General features: G+C 34.7%; 1 protein-coding gene across 1 annotated transcript; it reads left to right on the top strand.

Annotated features, from left to right (window-relative positions):
* Positions 1–16,644: 16,644 nt before the first annotated feature.
* Positions 16,645–21,931, top strand: LOC145005185 (Alg9-like mannosyltransferase family). Its single transcript, XM_078964238.1, has 10 exons — positions 16,645–16,836; positions 17,321–17,565; positions 17,680–17,797; positions 17,879–17,983; positions 18,516–18,802; positions 19,198–19,479; positions 20,651–20,840; positions 20,912–21,063; positions 21,157–21,319; positions 21,681–21,931. The coding sequence occupies exons 2-10, from the start codon at positions 17,351–17,353 to the stop codon at positions 21,762–21,764; spliced, it is 1,596 nt and encodes a 531-aa protein (XP_078820364.1). The 5' UTR covers positions 16,645–16,836; positions 17,321–17,350; the 3' UTR covers positions 21,765–21,931.
* Positions 21,932–24,254: the final 2,323 nt, after the last annotated feature.

Raw genomic sequence — 24,254 nt, 5'->3', positions numbered from 1 at the left:
ATTTTCAAAGTTCAACCCACTAAGTTGTAAGTAATTACCAAAAATTCCGGTTTTTTCGGGTTTTTCGGGTCTAAACCCACTTTATCCGGTTCCAACCTACCCACTTTGATGTTTCCGGGTTTTCCGGTTCTAGACCCACTTTACCCGGAACCATACCCGGAACCGAACCGGAACCGGTTCCTATATACCGGTCCGGTTTCCGGTTCTATAAAATCCCGTTAACCGGTTCCGGGTTTTCCGGGTCCGGGTTTGGACCCACTTTCATCCCTAGTGTGGACATTTAGTCAAGAAGGATATTTTGGGTAATAACTTTGGGTGTTTATTGTGTAATAGTTTGGGATTCCCGGTGAAACAAAAGTCAGAGATTTGCAGTATTTCAGCACTACTAGCGAGGTGAGTTATTGTCACACCCCAAAACCGAGAACGACGGAAACGTTCTGGGGCGGAGGATGTCATGTAATGTATCACAACAAATGTAAAGTAGTAAATAAGCAACAACATCACCCATTGCATTAATAGTATAATTTTGATTACAAGTGTGTTCTTTCATAGTACAAGACAACATGATAACTAATACAAATGAAAGAAGAGTCTTGACTACTCCGTCTTCTCTAAAACCTGGTCATCATACCTGTCTGCCGGTGACCTGAGAATACAAGTTATTTTGAAAGAGTAGATCAGCATTTAAGCTGGTGAGTTCATAAGTATTTTAATGTTATTGCTTTGAAAAGTTGTTATGAAAGACTGGTGAATGTTTGATGAAACGTTTAGTATAAGTATGAAAACCCTAGAAAATCCCATATTTCCTACTAGTAAAAAAAAAGTAGTCTTCTACCAGGACCCAAATGTTTTGGAAGTAGTCTTTAACCAAGACCTGGCTGTTTTGAAAGTACGCATTACTTGAAAATGTGATGGTTTTTCCCTGTTTAACTATTATTATAAAACTATAAAAGTAATAATAATATAATAACTTATGTTGTATCCTTGGGTACTAAGATACACACGACGTGGAAACTCGCCGTAAATAGTTCGACCGTAGACATCCGTAGATGTGCATTTACCTTTGTTGCTAACAGTCGGGTTTAGGAATAGTTAGTCCCTTAAGTATACCTGTAATGGTATCAACCGAAAACATCCGTAGATGTTCATTTACCTCTGTAGCTAACAGTGGTTCTAGGAACGGTTAGTCCCACAAAGTATCCTTTGGTACTAGGATATAAAGTCCAATCTATCTCGTCGATGATGTGATTGTATCACAAGGTAAAGATAAGAAGGAGAACTATATAACAGTATCTACGCATATAATATGCAATAGTAACTCATCATATATTATCTATGTAAATGTACTCATCTAAACGTATCTATGTAAACGTATTCATGTAAGTGGAAATCTCTGTAAACGTATCCCTAAATATATATATCCATGTAAGAGGAATCTCTGAAAGAGTATCCCTTCATATAGCATGTAGTCTAGACTCATGAATGAACTGACTCTGGTATAATTTCTTGTAATAGGGATAAAGTCTTGTATACCCTAAACTATTCCTATAATAGTTTACTAGAATGTAATTGATGAGTGTCCAAGTAAGTTTGTACACCCATCCTACTTAAGAGTGTCGAAACTGAAATAACTGATGGAACATTTATGACTATATATGTACACATGATATATATATATATATATATATATATATATATATATAACTAATATTTAAACGACCTTCGGACGAGTACCCGATATCCCACCAGACCACATCCAAATCGAGGAAAAAGAAACAGGGTGGATAGCCTTCCTAAGTCTTTTAAACATTTCTTATATAACTATACATATAGAGACATGCAATTTATAATATAAATGCATAAAAGAAGTTTTGTAAAAACCTTTGAATAGTATAGTAAATAAGAATTTATGACATGATGTCAGTTTATAAATCGGTTCGAAAGACCGTTTGACAAAATAATTTAAGTGTGAGAAAACCTTTGTTTGAAAGCGCAACTATATAGATTCAAAAGGAACCTACAGTTTGTAAGACAGTTTCTAAAAAGTGTTTCAACATGTAAAAATGTTTGTGAAAACTATTTGAAGTAATATGTTTAGTAAAACTGCTAAACTTGTAGTAAATCTATTTGTATACTAGTTATAAATCCCATATGATTGATTTATTAACAAGTATCCCAAAATATTGATGTTTTACGTGCCAAAATAATTGTATGTTTGTAGTACCAAAGATGGACACATATACATATAGTATAAGCAGAGTGTTTGATTTATATATATAACAATACTTTTCATTTCAAAAGAATATGGTGTTATCGTGATATATTTTTCATACGAAAGTTTCCCTATAATTGTTGTAAATCACATATGATTCCGTTGATGAAAAGCGTATAATGAACTTTATTATGTAACACACAACAATAATCGAGTATTTAACTTGTATTCCCCCCCCCCCCTAAAAGCATATAAAAGTATTTATAAAACATTTAAAATTGTAGTTTATAGGGGTGTGAACTCACTTGATTGATTGAAGAAAGCGTAACGAAAACCGAGCAGAACTTCTACTCGAGAAAGCGGATCTCTCGAGATTCTCGGGAAATCTTGGGAGTCTCGGGAGTGTAAAACTTTCTTCCCACCTTGGATATGAAAACCGGGCCTTTGGGATGACCCTAAGGGTTGAAACGCAGAGCTTCGGCGCGAGAAAGGAAGGAAATTAGCAAATTTGGCCGGCACCCTCGCATCTCTATTTATAGGGGTTTGAGAGGTTTCGTTACGCGGGGTGTACTAGAGTACGCGCTGCGTACTCATGTGTCATGCATGAGCGCATCCTCGGTCAAAACATTGGAGCGACGTGGACGAACCGGAGCCTAGCATCCGAGTACACTGGGCGTACGACAGTACGCTGGGCGTACGATGGATCGGACCGCTGACTCGTTCTTCGGATAATACCGGGTTTTAATTAAATTTATATTTTAATTAGTTAGCAAACTTCAAAAATTCATATCTTTCTCATACGAACTCCGTTTTCGACGTTCTTTATAACCACGCGAAGGTGAGACTACGATCTACAACTTTTGTTTAGACTCTGTCGGCTAGTTTTGAATTTATTTTTAATATTATATTTTTAATAGGCCGAGACACGATAAGTCCGTTAAAATTCCATAACTTCTTCATCTGACGTCTGTTTTCGTCAGACTTTTTACCGTTGCGCTAGTATTGTTGAGCCCTTCGATTCTCATTTAGATTGTGTCGGCCAAAAGTCTCTCGATCTCTATTTCGAGTTTTTAGCTATCTACTGTTATATCTGTAACTTAGAAAAATCACAACTTCCTCATACGAAGTCAGATTTGGATGTTCTTTTTATGTACGTTTACGTTTTGATGATATCTAAAACTTTCATTTAGATACCTATGGCCAAAAACTATTGTATTGAAACTTCAAATTTTACGTCTATTAGTATTGCCGAGTTTGCCGAGAATCTCCGGTTGGTCATAACTTCTTCGTTATAACTCGGATTTTAGGGGTCTTTATATGTATGAAAACCTTGACACGATTCCTACTACTTTATTTAACCCAAATAAGATTCTAGGAAAGTTCAATTTTTATATATATTTCATTGGTGTTACATTTCATTGTCTCGAAATATCGGGTTGTCACATCATCCCCCCGTTAGAGGGAATTTCGTCCCGAAATTAGAGTTTAAGCAGAATTGATACTACGCTACGGATAGAAGTTTAATTTGATCTTTGCGTTCCTAAGTGAATTCAAATCCTCGCATGGCCTTCCAGTTAACCTTTCACTATCGGGGAATGACTTTGTTTCTTTCGTTTGCCTTACTGGTGTGATAACTCTTCTTGGTCGAATGCATGTTGGATGTTTTGTGGACTGTGAAATTAGTACACCTTGTACCCTACAAGTAGTGTCTCCAGATCTTCAGAGCAATTATCATTGCTCCTGACTCAAGATCATGTGTTGTATAGTTAACTTCCTTTGTCTTAAGCTGTTTTGAGGTATAGGCAGTGACCTTTCCTCTTGCATAAGAACACAACCTAGTCGTACTGATTATAAAGTCAAAACCTTGTGGTCGATTAGATGTAGTGAAGATCTAAAAGTAAGTATGATTACTCATGAATTTAGGAAAAGGATAGGTACTTTTGTTCTATATGTCTTCCTTGTCCCGATCGGCGGAAAGGGCATGTGTTTGGCTTCTAAATTTATTTGCATGGCAGCATGTTCACTCGTAGTCTTAAGTAGTCTCCGTCCTCAAGTTCATAGTAGAACCCATACCAGGTTCATCAATCACAGTCTCGGGTATACGGGCCGTATATAAATAAGCTTGAAACTGTGGGTCTTTGGATTGAACTTGATGTACTGCATGAGTGGTACTTCGGGGCGGTTTGTTGAATTTTTCTTCGGAAAGGATGAGAAACAATAAGTGCTCTATGCACGAGTACTTTGGTGTTCTGGAATGACGGCTTTGCTAGAAAGACGATTTCGGAGGAAGAGATGTACGTATGAAGCTGTTTTTGTGAGGATCAAATTGAATCAAGTCGTATGATAATGTTGGAATCATAAGGAAACTTAAAGACACTAGGTTTGAACTTAAGACGTTTACAGACAATACACAACCGTGCAACCATCAACAGAGTTACAACACTTTAGACTACTATAAGACTATTGTTGTGAATAAGGTATACTACAAAAGGTAAGTATACGCAGTACGAGCATCCCTATACCGATGGGATCCCGCAAAAGATAAGATTCTAGTTGCACTAGTTTTAAACATGTTTTTAAAAAGACATACATAATACTGACGACTAGAAGTGAACCTATACTATAGTAGGGGTCCTTCGTTGCTTCTTTCCATTCTGAGGTCAAACTCCTCCAGATTCACCGTCGTCCTTCTCTGTTGGACAATCCCTCTTGAAGTATCCCATTACGCCACATAGATGGCATATTCGAGAGATTTTGACATTGGTGTTTGAAGTAATGTGTTGGGTCCGAGTCTGGCAGCAATTGGTAGTATGTCCGTTCTTGTTTCATTTAAAGCAGTGTAACGGACGACAACCACCCAGATGATGGAACATTTATGACTATATATGTACACATGATATATATATATATATATATATATATATATATATATATATATATATATAACTAATATTTAAACGACCTTCGGATAAGTACTCGATATCCCACCAGACCACATCCAAATCGAGGAAAAGGAAACAGGGTGGATAGCCTTCCTAAGTCTTTTAAACATTTCTTATATAACTATACATATAGAGACATGCAATTTATAATATAAATGCATAAAAGAAGTTTTGTAAAAACCTTTGAATAGTTTAATAAATAAGAATTTATGACGTGATGTCAGTTTATAAATCGGTTCGAAAGACCGTTTGACAAAATAATTTAAGTGTGAGAAAACCTTTGTTTGAAAGCGCAACTATATAGATTCAAAAGGAACCTACAGTTTGTAAGACAGTTTCTAAAAAATGTTTCAACATGTAAAAACGTTTGTGAAAACTATTTGAAGTAATATGTTTAGTAAAACTGCTAAACTTGTAGTAAATCTATTTGTATACTAGTTATAAATCCCATATGATTGATTTATTAACAACAAGTATCCCAAAATATTGATGTTTTTCGTGTCAAAATAATTGTATGTTTGTAGTACCAAAGATGGAAACATATACATATAGTATAAGCAGAGTGTTTGATTTATATATATAACAACACTTTTCATTTCAAAAGAATATGATGTTATCGTGATATATTTTTCATACAAAAGTTTCCCTATAATTGCTATAAATCACATATGATTCCGTTGATGAAAAGCGTATAATGAACTTTATTATGTAACACACGACAATAATCGAGTATTTAACTTATATCCTCCCCCCCCCCCCTTAAAAGCATATAAAAGTATTTATAAAACATTTAAAATTGTAGTTTATAAGAGTATGAACTCACTTGATTGATTGAAGAAAGCGTGACGAAAACCGAGCAGAACTTCTACTCGAGAAAGCGGATCTCTCGAGATTCTCGGGAAATCTCGGGAGTCTCGGGAGTGTAAAACTTTCTTCCCACCTTGGATATGAAAATCAGGCCTTTGGGATGACCCCGAGGGTTGAAACGCAGAGCTTCGGCGCGAGAAAGGAAGGAAATTAGCAAATTTGGCCGGCACCCTCGCATCTCTATTTATAGGGGTTTGAGAGGTTTCGTTACGCGGGGCGTACTAGAGTACGCGCTGCGTACTCATGGGTCATGCATGAGCGCATCCTCGGTCAAAACATTGGAGCGACGTGGACGAACCAGAGCCTAGCATCTGAGTACGCTGGGCGTACGATGGATCGGACCGCTGACTCGTTCTTCGGATAATACCGGGTTTTAATTAAATTTATATTTTAATTAGTTAGCAAACTTCAAAAATTCATATCTTTCTCATACGAACTCCGTTTTCGACGTTCTTTATAACCACGCGAAGGTGAGACTACGATCTACAACTTTTGTTTAGACTCTGTCGGCTAGTTTTTAATTTATTTTTAATATTATATTTTTAATAGGCCGAGACATGATAAGTCCGTTAAAATTCCATAACTTTTTCATCCGACGTCTGTTTTTGTCAGACTTTTTACCGTGCGCTAGTATTGTTGAGCCCTTCGATTCTCATTTAGATTGTGTCGGCCAAAAGTCTCTCAATCTCTATTTCGAGTTTTTAGCTGTCTACTGTTATATCTGTAACTTAGAAAAATCACAACTTCCTCATACGAAGTCAGATTTGGACGTTCTTTTTATGTACGTTTACGTTTTGATGATATCTAAACCTTTCATTTAGATACCTAAGGCCAAAAACTATTGTATTGAAACTTCACATTTTACGTCTATCAGTATTGCCGGTTTTGCCGAGAATCTCCGGTTGGTCATAACTTCTTCGTTATAACTCGAATTTTAGGGTTCTTTATATGTATGAAAACCTTGACACGATTCCTACTACTTTATTTAACCTAAATAAGATTCTAGGAAAGTTCAATTTTTATCTATATTTGACTGGTGTTACATTTCATTGTCTCGAAATATCGGGTTGTCACAGTTATCCTCACTATATCAATAGGGTCTAAGGCACCAAGGCCGATCCTTTACGGTTTGTATCCGGTTATGGCATGATATGTTTATTGATTACATCCTGGTAGTTAGGATGGTGATATGCTTATGCGTAGTGACCTGGTTAGGTCAGTGTCCTAGTTATAAGATGATGCTATGTTAGGGACCGGTTAGGTCTGTATCCCGGTTATTGGGATGTTTCTATGCTTAGTGATCTGTTAGATTAGTTTGACTGTTACATGATATGAGCTATCATATGATATTTTTGTATACATGTTTGTTTGATTGGGGTTTGGGTTGAGGCGGTCCTGCTTCGTGCTGTAGGCCAACATACCCGGTGAGCGGTCCGGATAAGTTGTAGCCCCTGCGAGGCGGTCCAGTCATGTTGAAGGCTCACGAGCGGTCGAGATAGGCTATAGGCCTTGCGAGGAGGTCCAGTCAAGCTGAAGGCTCGCTAAGCTTTTGGGCTTACATTTTCAGTTTGTTGTTTCAGGTACTTCTGGTGATCGAGGGAAGGCGAATGCCTGATCGTACCACTCGTCCTGCTGTTATGATTTTTATTATTTGATTCTGGGATACTCTAATAATTATTATTTTGAAAACAAACTATCTAATGTTTAATGGTATTAATTGTTTTGAAAAAGTTTAAAATTTGCTTAAAATTTATGGGTGTTACATAAACAGATTGAATGTGAGCCCTACATGATATAGTTTTTTCTAACTCACTCGATTTGGTCCGCCCAAACCCAAACAAGTAGAGGAATTGTAGACACCTCTTCTTACTGCAGTTTTTGTCTACTCCCATTTGTATGTTACTTCAAAATCTTGTTGGGGGTATGGTATTCTATATTGTAATGCATTTTGTAAGCTTCCAGACAACAATTTTTCTGCCAATGAGATATGGTTTTAAGTTTTAACTCTTTGTAAGCAGATTTGGTCAGAGCCTGAAATAGCTAGCTTGAGAATTCTTTGTCTTGGCAAAATATTCAATTGGTCGAACTGCTTAACATTGCAAAGAAAAAATGGGGGCATAAAATATTTATGTTTATAAATTAATAAATTAATGTATCATTTTCGTGCGTGTTTTGCAAACGCTTGGAGTTTCCAGATCTATCCCTCTCTCTCTTTCTCTCATATATATATATATATATATATATATATATATATATATATATATATATATATATAGAGAGAGAGAGAGAGAGAGAGAGAAAGAGAGGTTCAAATGTTTTTAGCAACTATTGTGTGCATGAATGCACCAATAGGAATTTAGGAATAATTAAATAATTAAAAAATTGTAATAAGGGTAATTATGTAACCTTAGCATGCTAATTAAAATAAAATTCCTTAATTCATGGAAATTACCATAAAAATTTGTTTGACCAACTATTTAACCCTAGCCTTGTATATCATACGTAATATGTCTCCTCCAATTTTCTTATGGACGAATGAATATCGTCTGATAAAAAGAGGTAGTCAAACCTCTTGCTGCAAATTTGTTTCCCCATTCCATTGATTAAGAAGATGTTATTCTCGGTGGATCCATCTCCAATCGAAGCTAGCTTCAACATCGAGGCAATTTTGGAGTCACAAGAAGCCGATGTATGTTTCTGCATCATTGCTACAGTTCCTTCGATGATCGGTTCTCTAGAGCTTTTCCAGATCGAGCAAACTTCGTATGCCCTTATTTATCTGGTAACAACTCTTCAATTCTCATGAATTATGGTTTGTTAACTTGTGATTCAAATTATCTATTTCTATTGTTCGCTGAATTAGATGGTTAAGTAAAGGAAAACCTAACGTGTTCAAAAGGAACGAGCTATGCACATAAGGTGCTCGACTAAATTCCTGAAAGAAGGACCAACTTGTTGTCTCAGTGAACTGTTAGTGGAATTTAAAATATTCCGATTTGCACACCAACTGTTTGTTAAAATGTCTCAGTGAACTTCAGTTACTTATTCTAAAATTTATTCTTTCTTGCTTAACGAGTCACTTTCAGTTAGAAGGAAGCATAGAAAAAGATGTTAGTTCGTATGGTTCCAGCTCTTGTATTAGGGTCTTATAATGTAAGTAACATTCTTTATTCATGTGTTTAAGTTGATGAGTTTCAATTTCTTTTATGTGGATGCTCTTCTTTCTTACAAAATAATGTTTTCAAATCTTATATGAAAACCACATTTCTATGCTTTAATGGGTCTGCCATATATTTTTTTTCTTTCAGTTATGGAATACAATTCTAGGTTGTGTGTGCCTTTTTATTTTTCATCAACACAAATTAACTTACTCTTTGAACCGTGTGGTATGCATTCTAAATCATGTTGCTAGAAATTATGTTTATAGGTAAACTATTGCAAGTAAATCAAATATGGTTTTTGGCTTGTCTGATGATAATGTCTAACAAGTGTTTGTTCAAACGTCTGAAAGAGAATTTAAAGAATTTAACCTTGTGGTATGCATTCTGTCAGAATTACTAGCAGTAAATACAATACCTTTGAATGTATTCTATATATTGTATCAGAATGTATTCTACCAGAATAAAATCGATGTATTTTGCCAAAATCTATTATATGTAGTATGTCATATTCTATGTATACTACCAGAATATATTAAGTGATAGTTAATTGCAAGTAACATGTTTTTAACAATTATTAGTTTTTGTTGTATTTGTGATAGGAATGGCTAGAAGAAGGCATTGAAGACCTTGATATTCTTCTAGAATATGTATAATTATATTAAAATGTATAAAGATTTTAGTCTATAAGAATATGTATGAATTTGTATTTAAGTTCAGATGTATAAGAATATATTAGAATGTTTGTTATTTTTCAACATCTGATTCAAAAATTTTATTTTTCTTCAATAATATTCTATTAGAATAAAATTCAGAAAGAGCATCATTCTAACAATATAATATTCTATTAGAATAAAATTCTGAAAGACCATCATTCTAATAAAAAAATATTCTGACAGAATAAAAACGGTAAAAATTTGAAATTGAATTAATTAAAAAATTCATATTTTTTTAAATTAGGAGAATTAATCATCCCTAAAAATCCGAAAATTTCCTTTTATAAATGTAGTTAATTGTCCAGATTACTCTTTTGCTTAAAATTGTATGATTATATGCTACATGTTACCTCATTGTAATATCATACACCCTCAAATCATGTCTATTGATTAATTTCATCAATTGATCCAGATCTGTGCATTCTGGCACACAATACTTATTAAAAGCAAAATAACCTAAACATATATATATATATATATATATATATATATATATATATATATATATATATATATATATATATATATATATATATATATATATATATATATATATATATATACACACGTGTACAATTGTTAATGAACTATTTTTTTTCTTGTGGATGGATAACAAAATTAATGAAAAAAATGAGCTCCCATATATTAATCCAATAGAAATATTAGATTTTCTCTTGGAAAAATAAATAAATAGCAAGAACTAAGAACTAAGAACTAACGATACGATTCTAGAGTTTTGAAAAAGGATGTTTTTGAAAAAATATTTTACTGATGATATGTTTTAAAAATATTTACAAGGTGATTTAAGTATTTAGTAAAAAAATGGGTAAATTATATGAATGGTCCCTATGGTTTAGGATAATTTGTGCATTTGATCCTTAACTTATTTTAACTCGTAAGGTCTCTCCTGTTTGTTTTTGTTACGCGTTTGGTCATTGTCTTATTTAAAAAGACTATTTTATCATTGATTTTTTAATTTATTTAAATAACATACCCCAACCCCACCTCTTATATTATCTTATATTCAATCATTTTTTTATATTTAAATAATAATATTTTTAGGTAAATTAAGACCAAATGTATAACAAAAACAAATGTAAAGATCTTTTAAGTAAAAAATATAATTTATAAATCTTGTGACAAAAAAAAATTTAAGAACCAAACCTAATTATTCCTATAAGGGAAAATGACGTATAGGCCCTATAATGTTTCTAGGGTTGACCCATTTAGCCAGTTAACTTATTTTGTGGCTTAATAAGGGAACGAGTTATTTGTTACCTAGCAATATAGTCCCTTTTAACTATTGTAGTCGGTTAACGTTGCCACATAAACCTAGCCTAACACGTAAGCGATGACATGGCAAGAAGTTAAATCGTCCAAGAACGGCAACGACGTCGTATTGAAGGCGAATCGTAAGGAGCAAGGATCGACAGTTCTAGCACCTCCATATAAAATGAAGACTTCGTTGACCTAAAAGGGCACATCTGCAAACTTCATTACCCCAATCTCGTCTCTGAGTTTACTCCAAAATGGCTTCGAGCGGACGTGCAGAACACAGCTGGTCTCCAAATTACAACTGTCACATGGATGAGAATCATTCGAATGGTGTAACCAATGAAGACATGGCCATCAGTCTACTGCAAACCCAGATGGAAGTGTCTCTTATACGGGAGGACTTCCAAGACCAGTTGCATGAGCTCCGTCAGGCAGTTAATCGACACTTAGATGCCATGAACCTTAAGTTCAATGACGTTCGCGTTGGTCAGATGGATATCTCACATATGGTTGTTGATCTTAAAAATCATCTCGTTTCTCTGCAAGGAGCATGTGTGAAGATGGTCTTCAAGGACAACAAACGTAAGAAGTTGATGTCTTGTGTTGGGATTTTTGGTGTTGTTTGTGCGTCTGTGGTGACGTATTTGGTGTTTAAGTAAAAAAAATGTTGTGTAGGTTGAAGCATTTCACTCCTAGGTTTGTGTTTTGGTGTGTTGCCTATGTTGTTTAGTGTCAATATTAGTAGTATATTTTTTGTGGGTTGCTGGTATTAGTTTGTGATGTTGGTCTGTAGATTTGGTGGTGGTGTTGCTGGGCTGCTGATTTGTCATTGTTTTTTAATGAAGTTTTTTGTCGATGATCTCTGTAATATGTTATTGAATAGCAGAAAGCAATGTAAACAAACCCATGGGTGAAATGTGTTTTAATATGTTATTATTAAAAAAACGAATTTGTCTTTCACCTGTATCTGTATGTGTGCATGAAAGAAAGAAACATTTGGGTATTATATATGTTTCATCAATTGGGACGACACCACAAGACAAAGCAAAATGAATTTACCTTCTTTATGCGCATAGACAGGGACCACAAATGGTGCAGTTTGGGAAAAGGGACAAAAAATACCTTTGCACACGATTGAACCATATTTGCTTGTCTGCAAACCTTTTTTGAAAAAAAAAAGGGAATAAAGTTTTCTAAAGATAGCCTTTTCATGTTGAATGGATTAAGTCACAAGTCCCTATTTTTTACAATGACTTAATTACCCCTGCATGAAAAATGGTCAATTTACTTTGTAATGACTTAATTACCCCTGCATCCAAAATGGCCAATTTACTTTGTAATGACTTAATTACCCCCACATCCAAAAATGGTTTTAATTTCTAATGATTAAAATGCCCTCACATCCAAAATGCTAGATTTAATTTCTAATGACTAAAATGCCCCCACAACCAAAATGGTCAATTTAAATAGTAATAACTCAAATACCCCCACATCATAAATGGTCAGTTTACTTTGTGTTTGGCTAAAATGCCCATAATACCCCTAAATATTCGTAGTACACCATAAAAGAACATATAAAGATAATTTGTTTACTGTAACACACATTCACTACAAATAACAAACAACTACTTAATCCAAGTCCATGGCCGTTGCAACACTGCTACCTTCACCTCCTACATTTTTTGCAAGCTTCAGTTTAATGATTCGTTCTGACTTTTTTCGCATTTTAGGTGGTTTACCATGCTTAACTCGAGCATTGACATTCACCCCTTCATCCCGTCCATTGACTCCCACCATTCGCTCTTCATCTCTAGGCCTATCCAAAGCATCAGTAGCATCTACGATTACCTCATCATCCCCTACTCCTGTGGCAACGTTTACAGACTCTTGCGTAGGTATAGTTTTTTGTTTCTTTGTTCCATTTTGTTTGGATGTTCCTACACCTTTACTACAAGTAGCCTTGTTGTGTCCTTTCTCCTTGCATATCCTGCAAGAAACTTTCTTCCCTGCCTTGCAAACGGTATGTTTTCCCATCCGTTCAGAAGCATCTCTTCTTCTCTTTATGGTTGGCCTTCCTGGCATACGTCTTTTCAATGGAGGCAAAGGGGGTATCAAGTCAGTAGAAGGCCACATATTTTTTCCATTCATCCCATGGATTGGTTGTTTGTAAGTATTATGGTATAATGCAACCAAGTACATTGGATCTACATATGGACCGTCAGGTGTCAAATTTAAGTAGGCTAAGGTGGCAACTGAGTGTACGCAACCATATCCATTAAGTTGCCATAGCCTGCAGCTGCATTCCTTTTTTTTCAACATCCACAATAAATGCCTCGTCCATCTTCCTTGCCTCAAACTTCATCCCCCCACAAGAAATGACATGCCAATGCCTACATATACAGATGAAAACCGCAAATATCATGAGATGTGAAGAGTAAAGGACTAATGTAATTGGATAACTGTACAAACCTTTGCTCAGTTTGGAGCATATTCAACCGTATTATGATGTTTGGAAAAACAGAATAAGCATTCCATCCTTGTCCGGTTAGTTTCATAGTCACCATCCTTTGCATCACATATGTACGAATGTCCTCTAACATGCTTATTATTGGTTTCTTCTGGGCATCCAAAATCACACTATTAAAACTCTCTGAAAAACCATTCTTTATTGACTCACAAGAATTATGAACTCTGAAAAAAGCCAAAGACCAAGTCTTTGGATCTCTAGCCATAAGATGCACAACTGCTTCCGGATTTAATTTTCCAATCTCTTTCATAACTACATTAAATTGTGCTTCAGTTGTTGCCTTACTTGCTTTCCAAAACAGATTTTCAAACTTGGATCCACTAAATCTCTTTCTAAAATTTGCATAGATATGTCTAACACACTGCCTATGTTCAGCTGCTGGAAATACTTCCTTTACTGCCTCAATCAAACCTAGGCCTGGCAATCGTGTCGTGTTCGGGTTGGCGTGTCGCGGGTTAGCGGGTTGGCGGGTCAAAATATGCCAACCCAAACACGACCCATTTAACTATACAGGTCACGGGTTGGTGGGTCACGAGTTGACGGGTTTGGAACATAAACCCATATATGACCCACCAACCCATTTATTTATACGGGTTCACAAGTTGGCGGGTTCATGGGTCAGATTTGGGTTCGTGGGTCCAAATTTTAGATATTTAAGTCTAAAACATCCAAATGAAAATTAAAAACATTCATAGAAACATGTTACAGACTTAGCCTTATAGGTTATGACTTAAGACCTTAGACCATCCATCACGAGTAATAATGTCAAAACAATCAAATGGTCTATGAATAAATTGTATATATTATATAATACTTATTAAATATTAATACTTGATACATAAATACATTTAAAAATATAATTTTTTTTATTAAGAATATAAACGGGTTGGCGGGTCAACCCGTTTATTTTTTGAGAAACCTATATATGACCCGTTTAATAAACGGGTTGGCGGGTTGACGGGTTAGCGGGTTGGCAGGTTGAAAAACTCAACCCAAACCCATTTATTTCGTGTCGTGTCGCGGGTCGTGTCGAGAATTGTCAGCCCTAATCAAACCCTACATAAGTCACATTAATGTTTGAAATTCGAATAGCAATAACTAAATTTAAAACATGCAATAGTTTTGAACCATACCTTGTGTTGATCCGAAATTAGAACCAAACTGTTACCATCATTCCAACATTGCAAATCTTCTGAAAGAGTTTCTAAGAACCATTTCCAAATCTCTTTGTTTTCCACAGAAACAACTGCCCAAGCAATTAGGAATATTCCATTGTTAGCATCTCTACCCACAGCACAAAGTAACTCCCCTTGACAAAAAGTTTTCAGAAAACAACCATCCAGGTTAATGATCCTCCCCTCCATCCCTCTTTTACTGAAGCAAAACATATGTATATTTTGCTGAAATAATTCTTACCATCAGGCATTGAATCAACACAAATTTTAACTGTGGATCCAGGATTTGATCTTTTAATCTCCTCACCATATGACCATAATCTTCCATAATTCTTAGCTATTGTCCCTTCAACTAGACTCAATGCATACTTCTTGGCTCTCCTACACTGACTCAAACTCACGTTAATCCCAAAATCTATTTTTACCTCCTCTCTAAGCATTCGGATGCTCATCTTTTGATTGTTATAAAATTGGTGCTTAAAGTGGGTCCCTATCCATTTGTAAGTCACAATTGATCCGAATTTGAAATTCTTTGCACAATTATGCTCACCGATAAGAGATTTTATCTGGAAAGACTTATCTTCACTCATCCAAGAACCCCAAAGCCTAAAAGTACATTTGCCATCACAACATTTGACAAGTAATCGTCTAGTATCATTCTTAACAAAACATAATTGATAACCATTCGCGACAGCATAGTTACAAAGCATGTGTTTCAATTGCTTAGGACTCTCAAACCTCATACCTAAAACAGGTTCCTGCTCCTTCCAATTGAGCTTATCATTGAAAATGTTTGGCAATTCGGGATAAACATCTTCATTGTCACCCATGTCTTCTTCGAAAAACTCACCTGCACCTGCTTTCTCACCCATCTCTACCTGACTCTCATTACCCTTTATAAAAAAATGAGGCTTCTGATGGTCATCCTCATCGCCATCGACATCCTCATCCTCGTCGTCATCATCATCGCCATTCTGTACCTCATCGTTCGTGTCACTGTCACCCACATCCCGATACCCTGGTGCAACTTCCTTAACCAGTCCTGCACCATCAAGTACTTCTTCCTCAACGTTACCAACAAACTCGTCTTTGTGTTCATCCAACCATTCCTGTATGTTACTATCCCCAAAATGGTCTACATACATAGGGAGTATAACACCACATTCATATGCAATTTCAATGAAGTCGTAATAATCGGGGTCATTGCAAATTAGAGTCAAACCTTTTGGGAAATCAATATCAGGTTGGCAGTAATAGAGCTTCTCACACTTTTCCCCAGTGAACCTTTCGATGAACGCGACACACCCATCCTTGTCCATTCCTGCGAAATCAATGTCCGAAAACCTCTGAGTAATTCCACAGGTGTAGCGTATGGGGTTTCTGGCGAACATTCCTTAGAAGTGGACATCTACTCGTAAGAATACGGGTTTCATGCTTGAGGATTCAGAAGCAGCTCACGAAAAAGGGTTTACCGATGAAGTGTTGAACAGTGGATGTAAAAGGGCTCTTTTATAAAGCATATACAAACATTACGAAGGAGGCGACTAATTAATGACATGACATTAGATGAAAGTCACAGTCAACATCCGATGTGGTGTTAGTAGAAGGAGGTGGACTTAAAATGACCGGCTAAACCCTTCAAAATTGAAATAAGAACTTAATCGACCCAACAAATACTAATTCGTTCCCTTGTTAAATCACAAAATAAATTAACCCGGGTCAACCTAGGAACATTATAGGCCTGTACCTCATTTTCCCTTCCTATAATTTAGTGGTAAAAAAAAGAGGCGTGCCCTCCTCTAATGTTTACTGAACGAACGCACCACCACAACGGGAAGAAATACGAAATCACCCCATCAACTCCATCTCCGGCCACAGTTCCAACTGGCCGCTCCACCTCCAGCGACGACATAAGGCGGCGACTTCTTCTCCGGCCACTCCTCCAGCCGGCGATTGCATATCTGGTTTGATTTTCAACTTAATCTCAGCTTAGCTTATAATGCTTCAATCTTCAATTTATGCCTTTTTTTAGGCTTATTAAATACATATTTTTGAAATTTCATCTTCATTTTACTAGATTCTCACTTGATTAAGTTACAATTTTGAAGTTTCTTGTCTGCATTTGTGAGTTACTGTCGAAATTTACATTGACTATATTAAGTGCTTGAAATTTACATTGATTAGGTTAGATTTATGAATTATATCATGTGTGGGTTATAACAAGCTGAGGTTAGGCTTCAATGTTGTCTGTTTCCGATTCCTGAGTTGTTTTCTTATTTCTGAGTTTCTACACAATCTAATTTCTGAGTTGTTTTCTGATTATAATTGATGGTTGGGTTATAAAAAGCCATTGTTCGTTTACATTCAAATAAATTAATGGTTATAACACAAATTTATTTTGATGGGTTTTTACTTGAAGTTTTGTTATGCCTTTCTTCCTTCATGTAGGTATAACACTTTAGTGTCATCAATTCAATAATGAGAAAACGAACAAAAGCTGCTGAATTTGCACATGGAGATGAAGCATCGAACCCAAAATCTTTTCAAGAAGATAGAAATCAATTTTCATCATCCAAGAAAATCTTTTTAATTTGTTTACTTTTCAGAATCACAAATTCTTTATTTGTGCAAACATATTTCAACCCAGATGAACACTGGCAAGCTCTTGAAGTTGCACATAGAATTACATTTGGGTATTGTCTATTTCTTTCATTTGACTTTATATATGTTTTTTTTTTTTTTTTTTTTTTTTTTTTTTTTTTTTTTGTATAAAATATAAATATTCAACTTTATTTATTAATTGACAGATATGGACATTTAACATGGGAGTGGACAAAAGGGATTCGAAGCTATTTGCATCCAATGATATTTGCAGTTCTATATAAAGTTCTTTCACTTTTACATCTTGATACTCCGTTGTTCATGGTAAAATACTTTTCTTTATTGAGATTCATACATGTTCATCTTATGTAAAAAAGATAATTTACTTTTCTACCCTTTTCATAGATCAAAGCTCCAAGACTATTTCAATCTTTGTTGTCTGCCTTTGGTGATCTCTACTTGTTCAAACTCTCTCATGTCCTGTATGGTGGCCATGTTGCCAATTGGGCTGTATCCTTTTGTGTCACATGCTTTTTATATTTAGGTTAATTTTCAAGCCTTGTTGTCCTGTATCTATGCAAAAGACGAAAATGCCCTTCTCCTTACCATTGAAATTTCTGTATTGTGTCCATGTTGCTCAATGGGCTGTATCATTTTGTGTCACATGCTCTTTATATTTAGGTTAATCTGCAAGCCTTGGTGTCCATTGTTTATGCAAAAGACGAAAATGCCCTTCTCCTTACCATTGAAATTTCTGTATTGTGTCCATGTTGTCCATTGGGCTGTATCCTTTTCTGTCACATCCTCTTTATATTTAGGTTAATTCTCAAGCCTTGTTGTCCTATATCTATGCAAAAGACGAAAATGCCCTTCTCCTTTACCATTAAAATTTCTGTCTTGTGTCCATGTTGTCCATTGGGCTGTATCCTTTTGTGTCACATCCTCTTCATATTTAGGTTAATCTTCAAGCCTTGGTGTCCATTGTTTACGCAAAAGACGAAAATGCCCTTCTTCTTGTATCTTTCGCTTAACTTTATTTCAGCTTTTTGCACAGTTAACAAACTGGTTTATGTTTTACTGTATCACACGAACATTATCAAATAGTTTGGAGACTGTTCTTACAGTTGTTAGTCTCTACTACTGGCCCAGTTTAAGGAGCCATTTGACCAAAATGCCCCCAGGTTCTAGAACCTACGCTCTGCTTGCAGCTGCTTTAGCCTGTGCCATTCGTCCAACAAGTGCTATCATTTGGGTTTATGTTGGAATTACCGAGCTTTTTGGCTCCCACAATAAGCTCAAATTCATTTTTCTTCAAGTTGTGCCAATTGGGTAAGCCTTAAATACAAGAAATAAAAATATATTTTCATTCATTTGTTTAATGCTAAATACATTAAATAGCAACTTACTTTCATACATGTGTATATTGTAGTGTGTATGCTGTAGTATCCTTCTTTCCATTTTATTATGCATTCACTTAAGCAAAGCTTTATAGAAAAGGGTAAGATGGGAAATCAGCATAATGGGGGAATCTCTTGTAGTACAAGGGTATTTTGGGCATTTTAGGTATAATTTCTGTCAGCCTACAAGTAGTAACAATAATTAAGGATAAGTATCTTTCTGTAATGATTGTTGCTATTTCTTGCATTTAGCCCTAAGATTAACATGCATAGATTTGCTTAAATTGTTATGTTTCTGACTTTTTTTTTTTAATTTTTTTTAATTAGGTCTGTTGTGCTTGGATTGACATTGATATTGGATAGATTGATGTATGGTTCATGGGTTTTAGTGCCTTTAAACTTTTTAAAGTTTAATTTTTTTTCATCTGGAGGTGACTATTATGGAACTCACCCATGGCACTGGTATTTCACCCAGGGATTTACAGTTATGATATTTACTTTTTTACCCTTTATGGTGGTTGGCATCATTCAGTCTAAAAACTGGAAGCTTTCTGGACTCATTTTGTGGGTTTTAGCCCTTTATAGTGTATTAGGCCACAAAGAATTCAGGTATGCATTCTTACAGAGTAAAATCCATATTTCCTATTTTTTATAAAGTTTTTGGTTTGCTACATTCCTTAGGAATTGGTTGGAATTGGAATTCAGTTTGGAACTTTGAATCCTCTCTTACTTGTGTAAATGACTAAAATACCCTTTATGCCTTACTATTAACATTATAGTATGCATTTTGCCCTTCAAGAAAACCTTTGTTTCATAATTTTTTTTTGTTTGGTGATAAGTTTATGTTTACTGTATAATCTAGATTCCTTCCATATACTGGCATTCAGTTTCAAATATGCTCCTTTATTTGTTAAAATGACTAAAATACCCTTTTATGCACTACTATTAACATTATAGTATTTATTTTTCCCTTCAAGAAAACATTTGTTTCATAATTTTTTTTGTTTGGTGATAAATTTATGTTTACTGTATAATCTAGATTCCTTCCATAGACTTGAATTCAGTTTGAATCCTCCCGTGTTTGTGTAAATGACTAAAATACCCTTTTATTATGTATTTTGCCTTTCAAGAAAACATTTTTTTCATATTTTTTTTTTTGTCTGGGGATAAATTTATGCTTTACTGTATAATCTAGATTCCTTCCGTGGACTGGAATTCAGCTTGAATCCTCCCTTATTTTTTTAAATGACTAAAATACCCTCTTATATAATATGCACTTTGCCTTTCAAGAAAACATTTGTTTCATAGTTTTTTTTGTTTGTTGATAAATTTATGTTAACTGTGTAATCTATTCCATAGCCTGGAATTCAGTTCAAATCCTCCCTTATTTATGAAAATGACTAAAATACCCTTTTATGCGCTACTATTAACATCATAGTACGTATTTTGCCTTTCAACAAAACATCTGTTTCATAATCTGTTGATAAATTTATCTTTACTATATAATTTATTTTTTTCACCTAAAAATAGCTTTAAAAGTTCAACCCATTAATTTACTAAAAGGGGAAATATACAAATTCATTTCCATTTTAAAAGATTCCAAATCCTTCAAATTCCAATTCCAATTCCTCCCAATACCAAACACTCCAGTTCTTGCATTTTTCACAAGAACAAACATTCTTTTCACAATAAAAACAAATTAGAAAACTTTATTACTATCTTTTTTTATTTTTTTATTTACAATAAAAACTCATCTTCTAAAACAAAGTAAAACTAACAGGTTTGTTCTCCCTGTGCTTCCACTAGCTTTACTATTCTCTGGTTATTCATTAGCCAATTTAAGCCAACAACATTCATCCAATAAAAAAAGCAAAAACAAAAATAAAAGCTTCTGGAAGATAAAAGCAGCAGCTTCTTTCTTACTTGTCACAAACATCCCCATGGCTCTTTACATGAGTATGATTCATCAGGTATACATCACCTTCTTTAAAATCCCCAAATTGCCCTTCCACTAAACTTACACTAAAAAATTAATATCCAGAGAGGAACTGAGGATGTGATGAATTATTTAGCAAAAGAAGCTAATCATGGAAATGTGAAAACCATTTTATTCCTAATGCCATGTCATTCTACTCCCTTCTATTCAACTTTGCATCAAAATCTTCCTATGCGTTTCTTGGATTGTTCACCAAGGTATACACATTACCACTATTTCTTTATAAAACTCAACTTACACAAAATAGCAATGTAACTAATTTCCAGGGTATTTTCGTAATTTGCTATCAGCGAAATTAAGGGAATCCAAGATGAGTCCGACCGCTTCGTAATGGATCCAATTGGTTTCGTGTCACAATATGCAAAAAACTGGGCACCACCAAGTCATATTGTGCTATTTGATACCGAAGAGAAATATATTAAAGACTTCCTTTTCTCACATTCTTTCAAAGAGGTACACTTGTTTATATTAATTAAATTACTGAAATTGTCCCTATGGTTTGGTCAAAATTGCACGTTTGGTCCGTAACTTTTATTTTGCACTCGGATGGTCCCTGGGTTTGATTTTGTTGCGTTTTTCGTTCCTTACATAAAGTTAGGGACCAAACGTGCAATTTTGACCAAACCATAAGGACGAAAAACGCAACAAAATCAAACCAAAGGGACGATCCGACTGAAAAAAAAAAAAAAAAAAAAACTAGGGACCAAACGTGCAATTTTGATAATCATTTCATTTTATTCACATAGGGATTCCAAACGTGCAATTTTTAAAATAATTTAATTATTTAAACCAAAATTTGTGTTGTGATTTTTAGATAAAAAGATTCTTTCATGCTCATTTCAAGGTGGATCGAGATCTTCAAGCATCAGTTGTTGTGTATGCTCATTTAGATGAGTGATGTTTTGTGTTTATTTTAACCTTATTACAAGAAAGCCTAATTTGTTGAGTATTATTGATTAGCCTTACTTTACATTTTCATAATAGACTTTCATGTTTTGTTAAAATTTTGTTGTTGACACGTATGTCATGTATAAAAGAGGTGAATGAGGTTTTTAGTTGTTGATATTTAGAAGACTTGTTCATTTAGTTGAAACAAAATGACACATGGAAGCCCTATGTGAATAAAGCGAAATGTTTAAGACTTTAGACTTAAAATTGAGCAATAAATGAACTTTCCAAAAACTTACATCATAATAATTATAAGGGTTTAGGTTATTTTTTGTCACTTAACTTTTGGTTTTGTATTTATTTAATCACTTTAACTCTTTTTAAGTTTTAAAAGGTCATCAAATTTTGAACTTTATGCTCATTTAATCACTTAACTTTTGGTTTGGTAATTTAACTTTTAGATTTGTGCTCTTTTAGTCACCTAACTTTTAAAATTGTGCTCATTTAGTCACTAAACTTTTGAATTTTTTTAAAAGTTTAGTGATTAAATGGACAATTTTAATTGTTAGGTGATTAAATGTGACAAAACCAAAAGTTAAGTGACTAAATGAGCATAAAACCAAAAGTTTGATGACCTTTTAAAATTTAAAAAAAATTAACTGACCAAATGAGCATAAAACCAAAATTTAAGTGACCAAAAATGATCTAAACCTTAATTTTAAACATAATAGTTTTTTATTTCTATTTTTTTTATAGTCAATACCATAGGACTAGGATGTTAAGATGGTATTTTATTTATTTATTTATTATTATTATTTTTTTATAGTTTTCTAAACCATAAGAAATTCATTATTTCTACTAAAGAAATCCTATGCATAGCCTAAATGATTATGGATGTTTGTGGAAATCGAGCCTAAATTTTTTGACTATTTAACTAAAATCAAGCAATGCAGATCAGAAAAAGCCTAATAAAGCATCTAAACTTCTTTAATTTATATCATATCGTGATATTTATGTTTGTCCCATTTGTGATCTTTTACATCAATGGCAAGTCGAATGAGGAGTAGCTTTGCATAAAGCATGGGGATTATTATGTAACCATTTTTGGAGATAATCCCAATTTGATCTTGAAACAAAACTCTTATATGTTTTTGCTACACGCATGACAAGAGTCCAAGACGATAACAATCAATTAAGATGTTTATGATTATTTTGTGCTTTTCTTCTTTTTTGTGTTTGTATTAGACAAATGTTATAAATGTTAGGCATTAATTACATGTTTATATTCTAGAGGGATCATAGTGTAAATATATCGATTATTTTGTGCTTTTCTTCTTTTTTGTGTTTGTGCTTTTCTTCTCTTTTCTCTTGTCGATTAGTACACATTGACATCAGCCAATACAATGACGTCTCTCGCAACATTCACTACTTCCGAGAAAACAACCCACAACTCTCATAAATTTGCCTTTACTTTGTCCCTAAACAACTATGGCTACTGGAAAGCTATGTTACAACCCTTTCTGGTTACAAACAACCTGTTCGGGTATGTTGATGGCACCATACAGTGCCCACCAGCCACCATCGTGTCTACCACCCCTATAGGAAAAGAAGGCGACACTATGATCACATCCACATCTACCACAAACCCTTGTTACAATACATGGGTCTCTAATGATGCGCATGTTCGAATGCTTATTCTATCCACCATCTTTGAGACGTCTTTTTAGCATGTTCAAGGTGATACATCACATGATCTTTGGTTGTCTTTAGAAAGCGCTTATGCTCCTCATACTTCTTCTCATGAATATACTCTTAAAACCCAACTTCTGAAAATCACAATGAAAGAAGATGAGTCCTCATCTGCTTACTTAACCCGTGCACAAGAGTATTCTAATGCTCTTGCTAATATTGGCGAACTAGTTAAAGAAAAGGACCTTGTCATGTTGGTTATCTCTGGCTTAAGAGAAGAATACAATGGCTTGAAATCTACGCTTTTAGCAAGTCAGTCTCCAACAAACTTTGCTGAACTTCATGGTCTACTGTCCGACCATGACTACATGATCACAAAGACCTCCAGAGTGGTGCCACCAGCCCAAGCATTCACCACCACCACTAGACAGCCCAGTTCCATGGCTGTTGGTTCGTCTCTATCACAAGATGAAACAATCCAAGCTGTTCAAAAGCTTGCACAACAGCTGGGGTAACAGCTCCAACCAACTAATTCAACATCAACTCAAGCTTTTTACACAAATCGATCAGGAAACAATCGCAATAGCCGATTAACAAACAACCGTGGGCGTGGTAGCTACAACAATCGTCCACAAGGAGGAGGTAATAGAAACCAATTTAGTTAGTATTGGGTATGTTCCGTCTCAATGCCCTAATCGAGATCCCTCCACCATACGTATGAGATAACAACAACCATCCGCTAATTTTGTAGATTATCGATCCCGGGCCTCCTCTACCTGGGTCATTGATACTGGGTCTTGTCATCATGTTA

This window comes from Lactuca saligna, chromosome 7, assembly GCF_052625555.1.
Source record: "Lactuca saligna cultivar CGN05327 chromosome 7, ASM5262555v1, whole genome shotgun sequence".
In the NCBI taxonomy this organism is placed as follows: domain Eukaryota; kingdom Viridiplantae; phylum Streptophyta; class Magnoliopsida; order Asterales; family Asteraceae; genus Lactuca; species Lactuca saligna.
The sequence above is the reverse complement of the archived record's forward strand: the minus strand, read 5'-3'. Positions and strand labels throughout refer to the sequence as shown.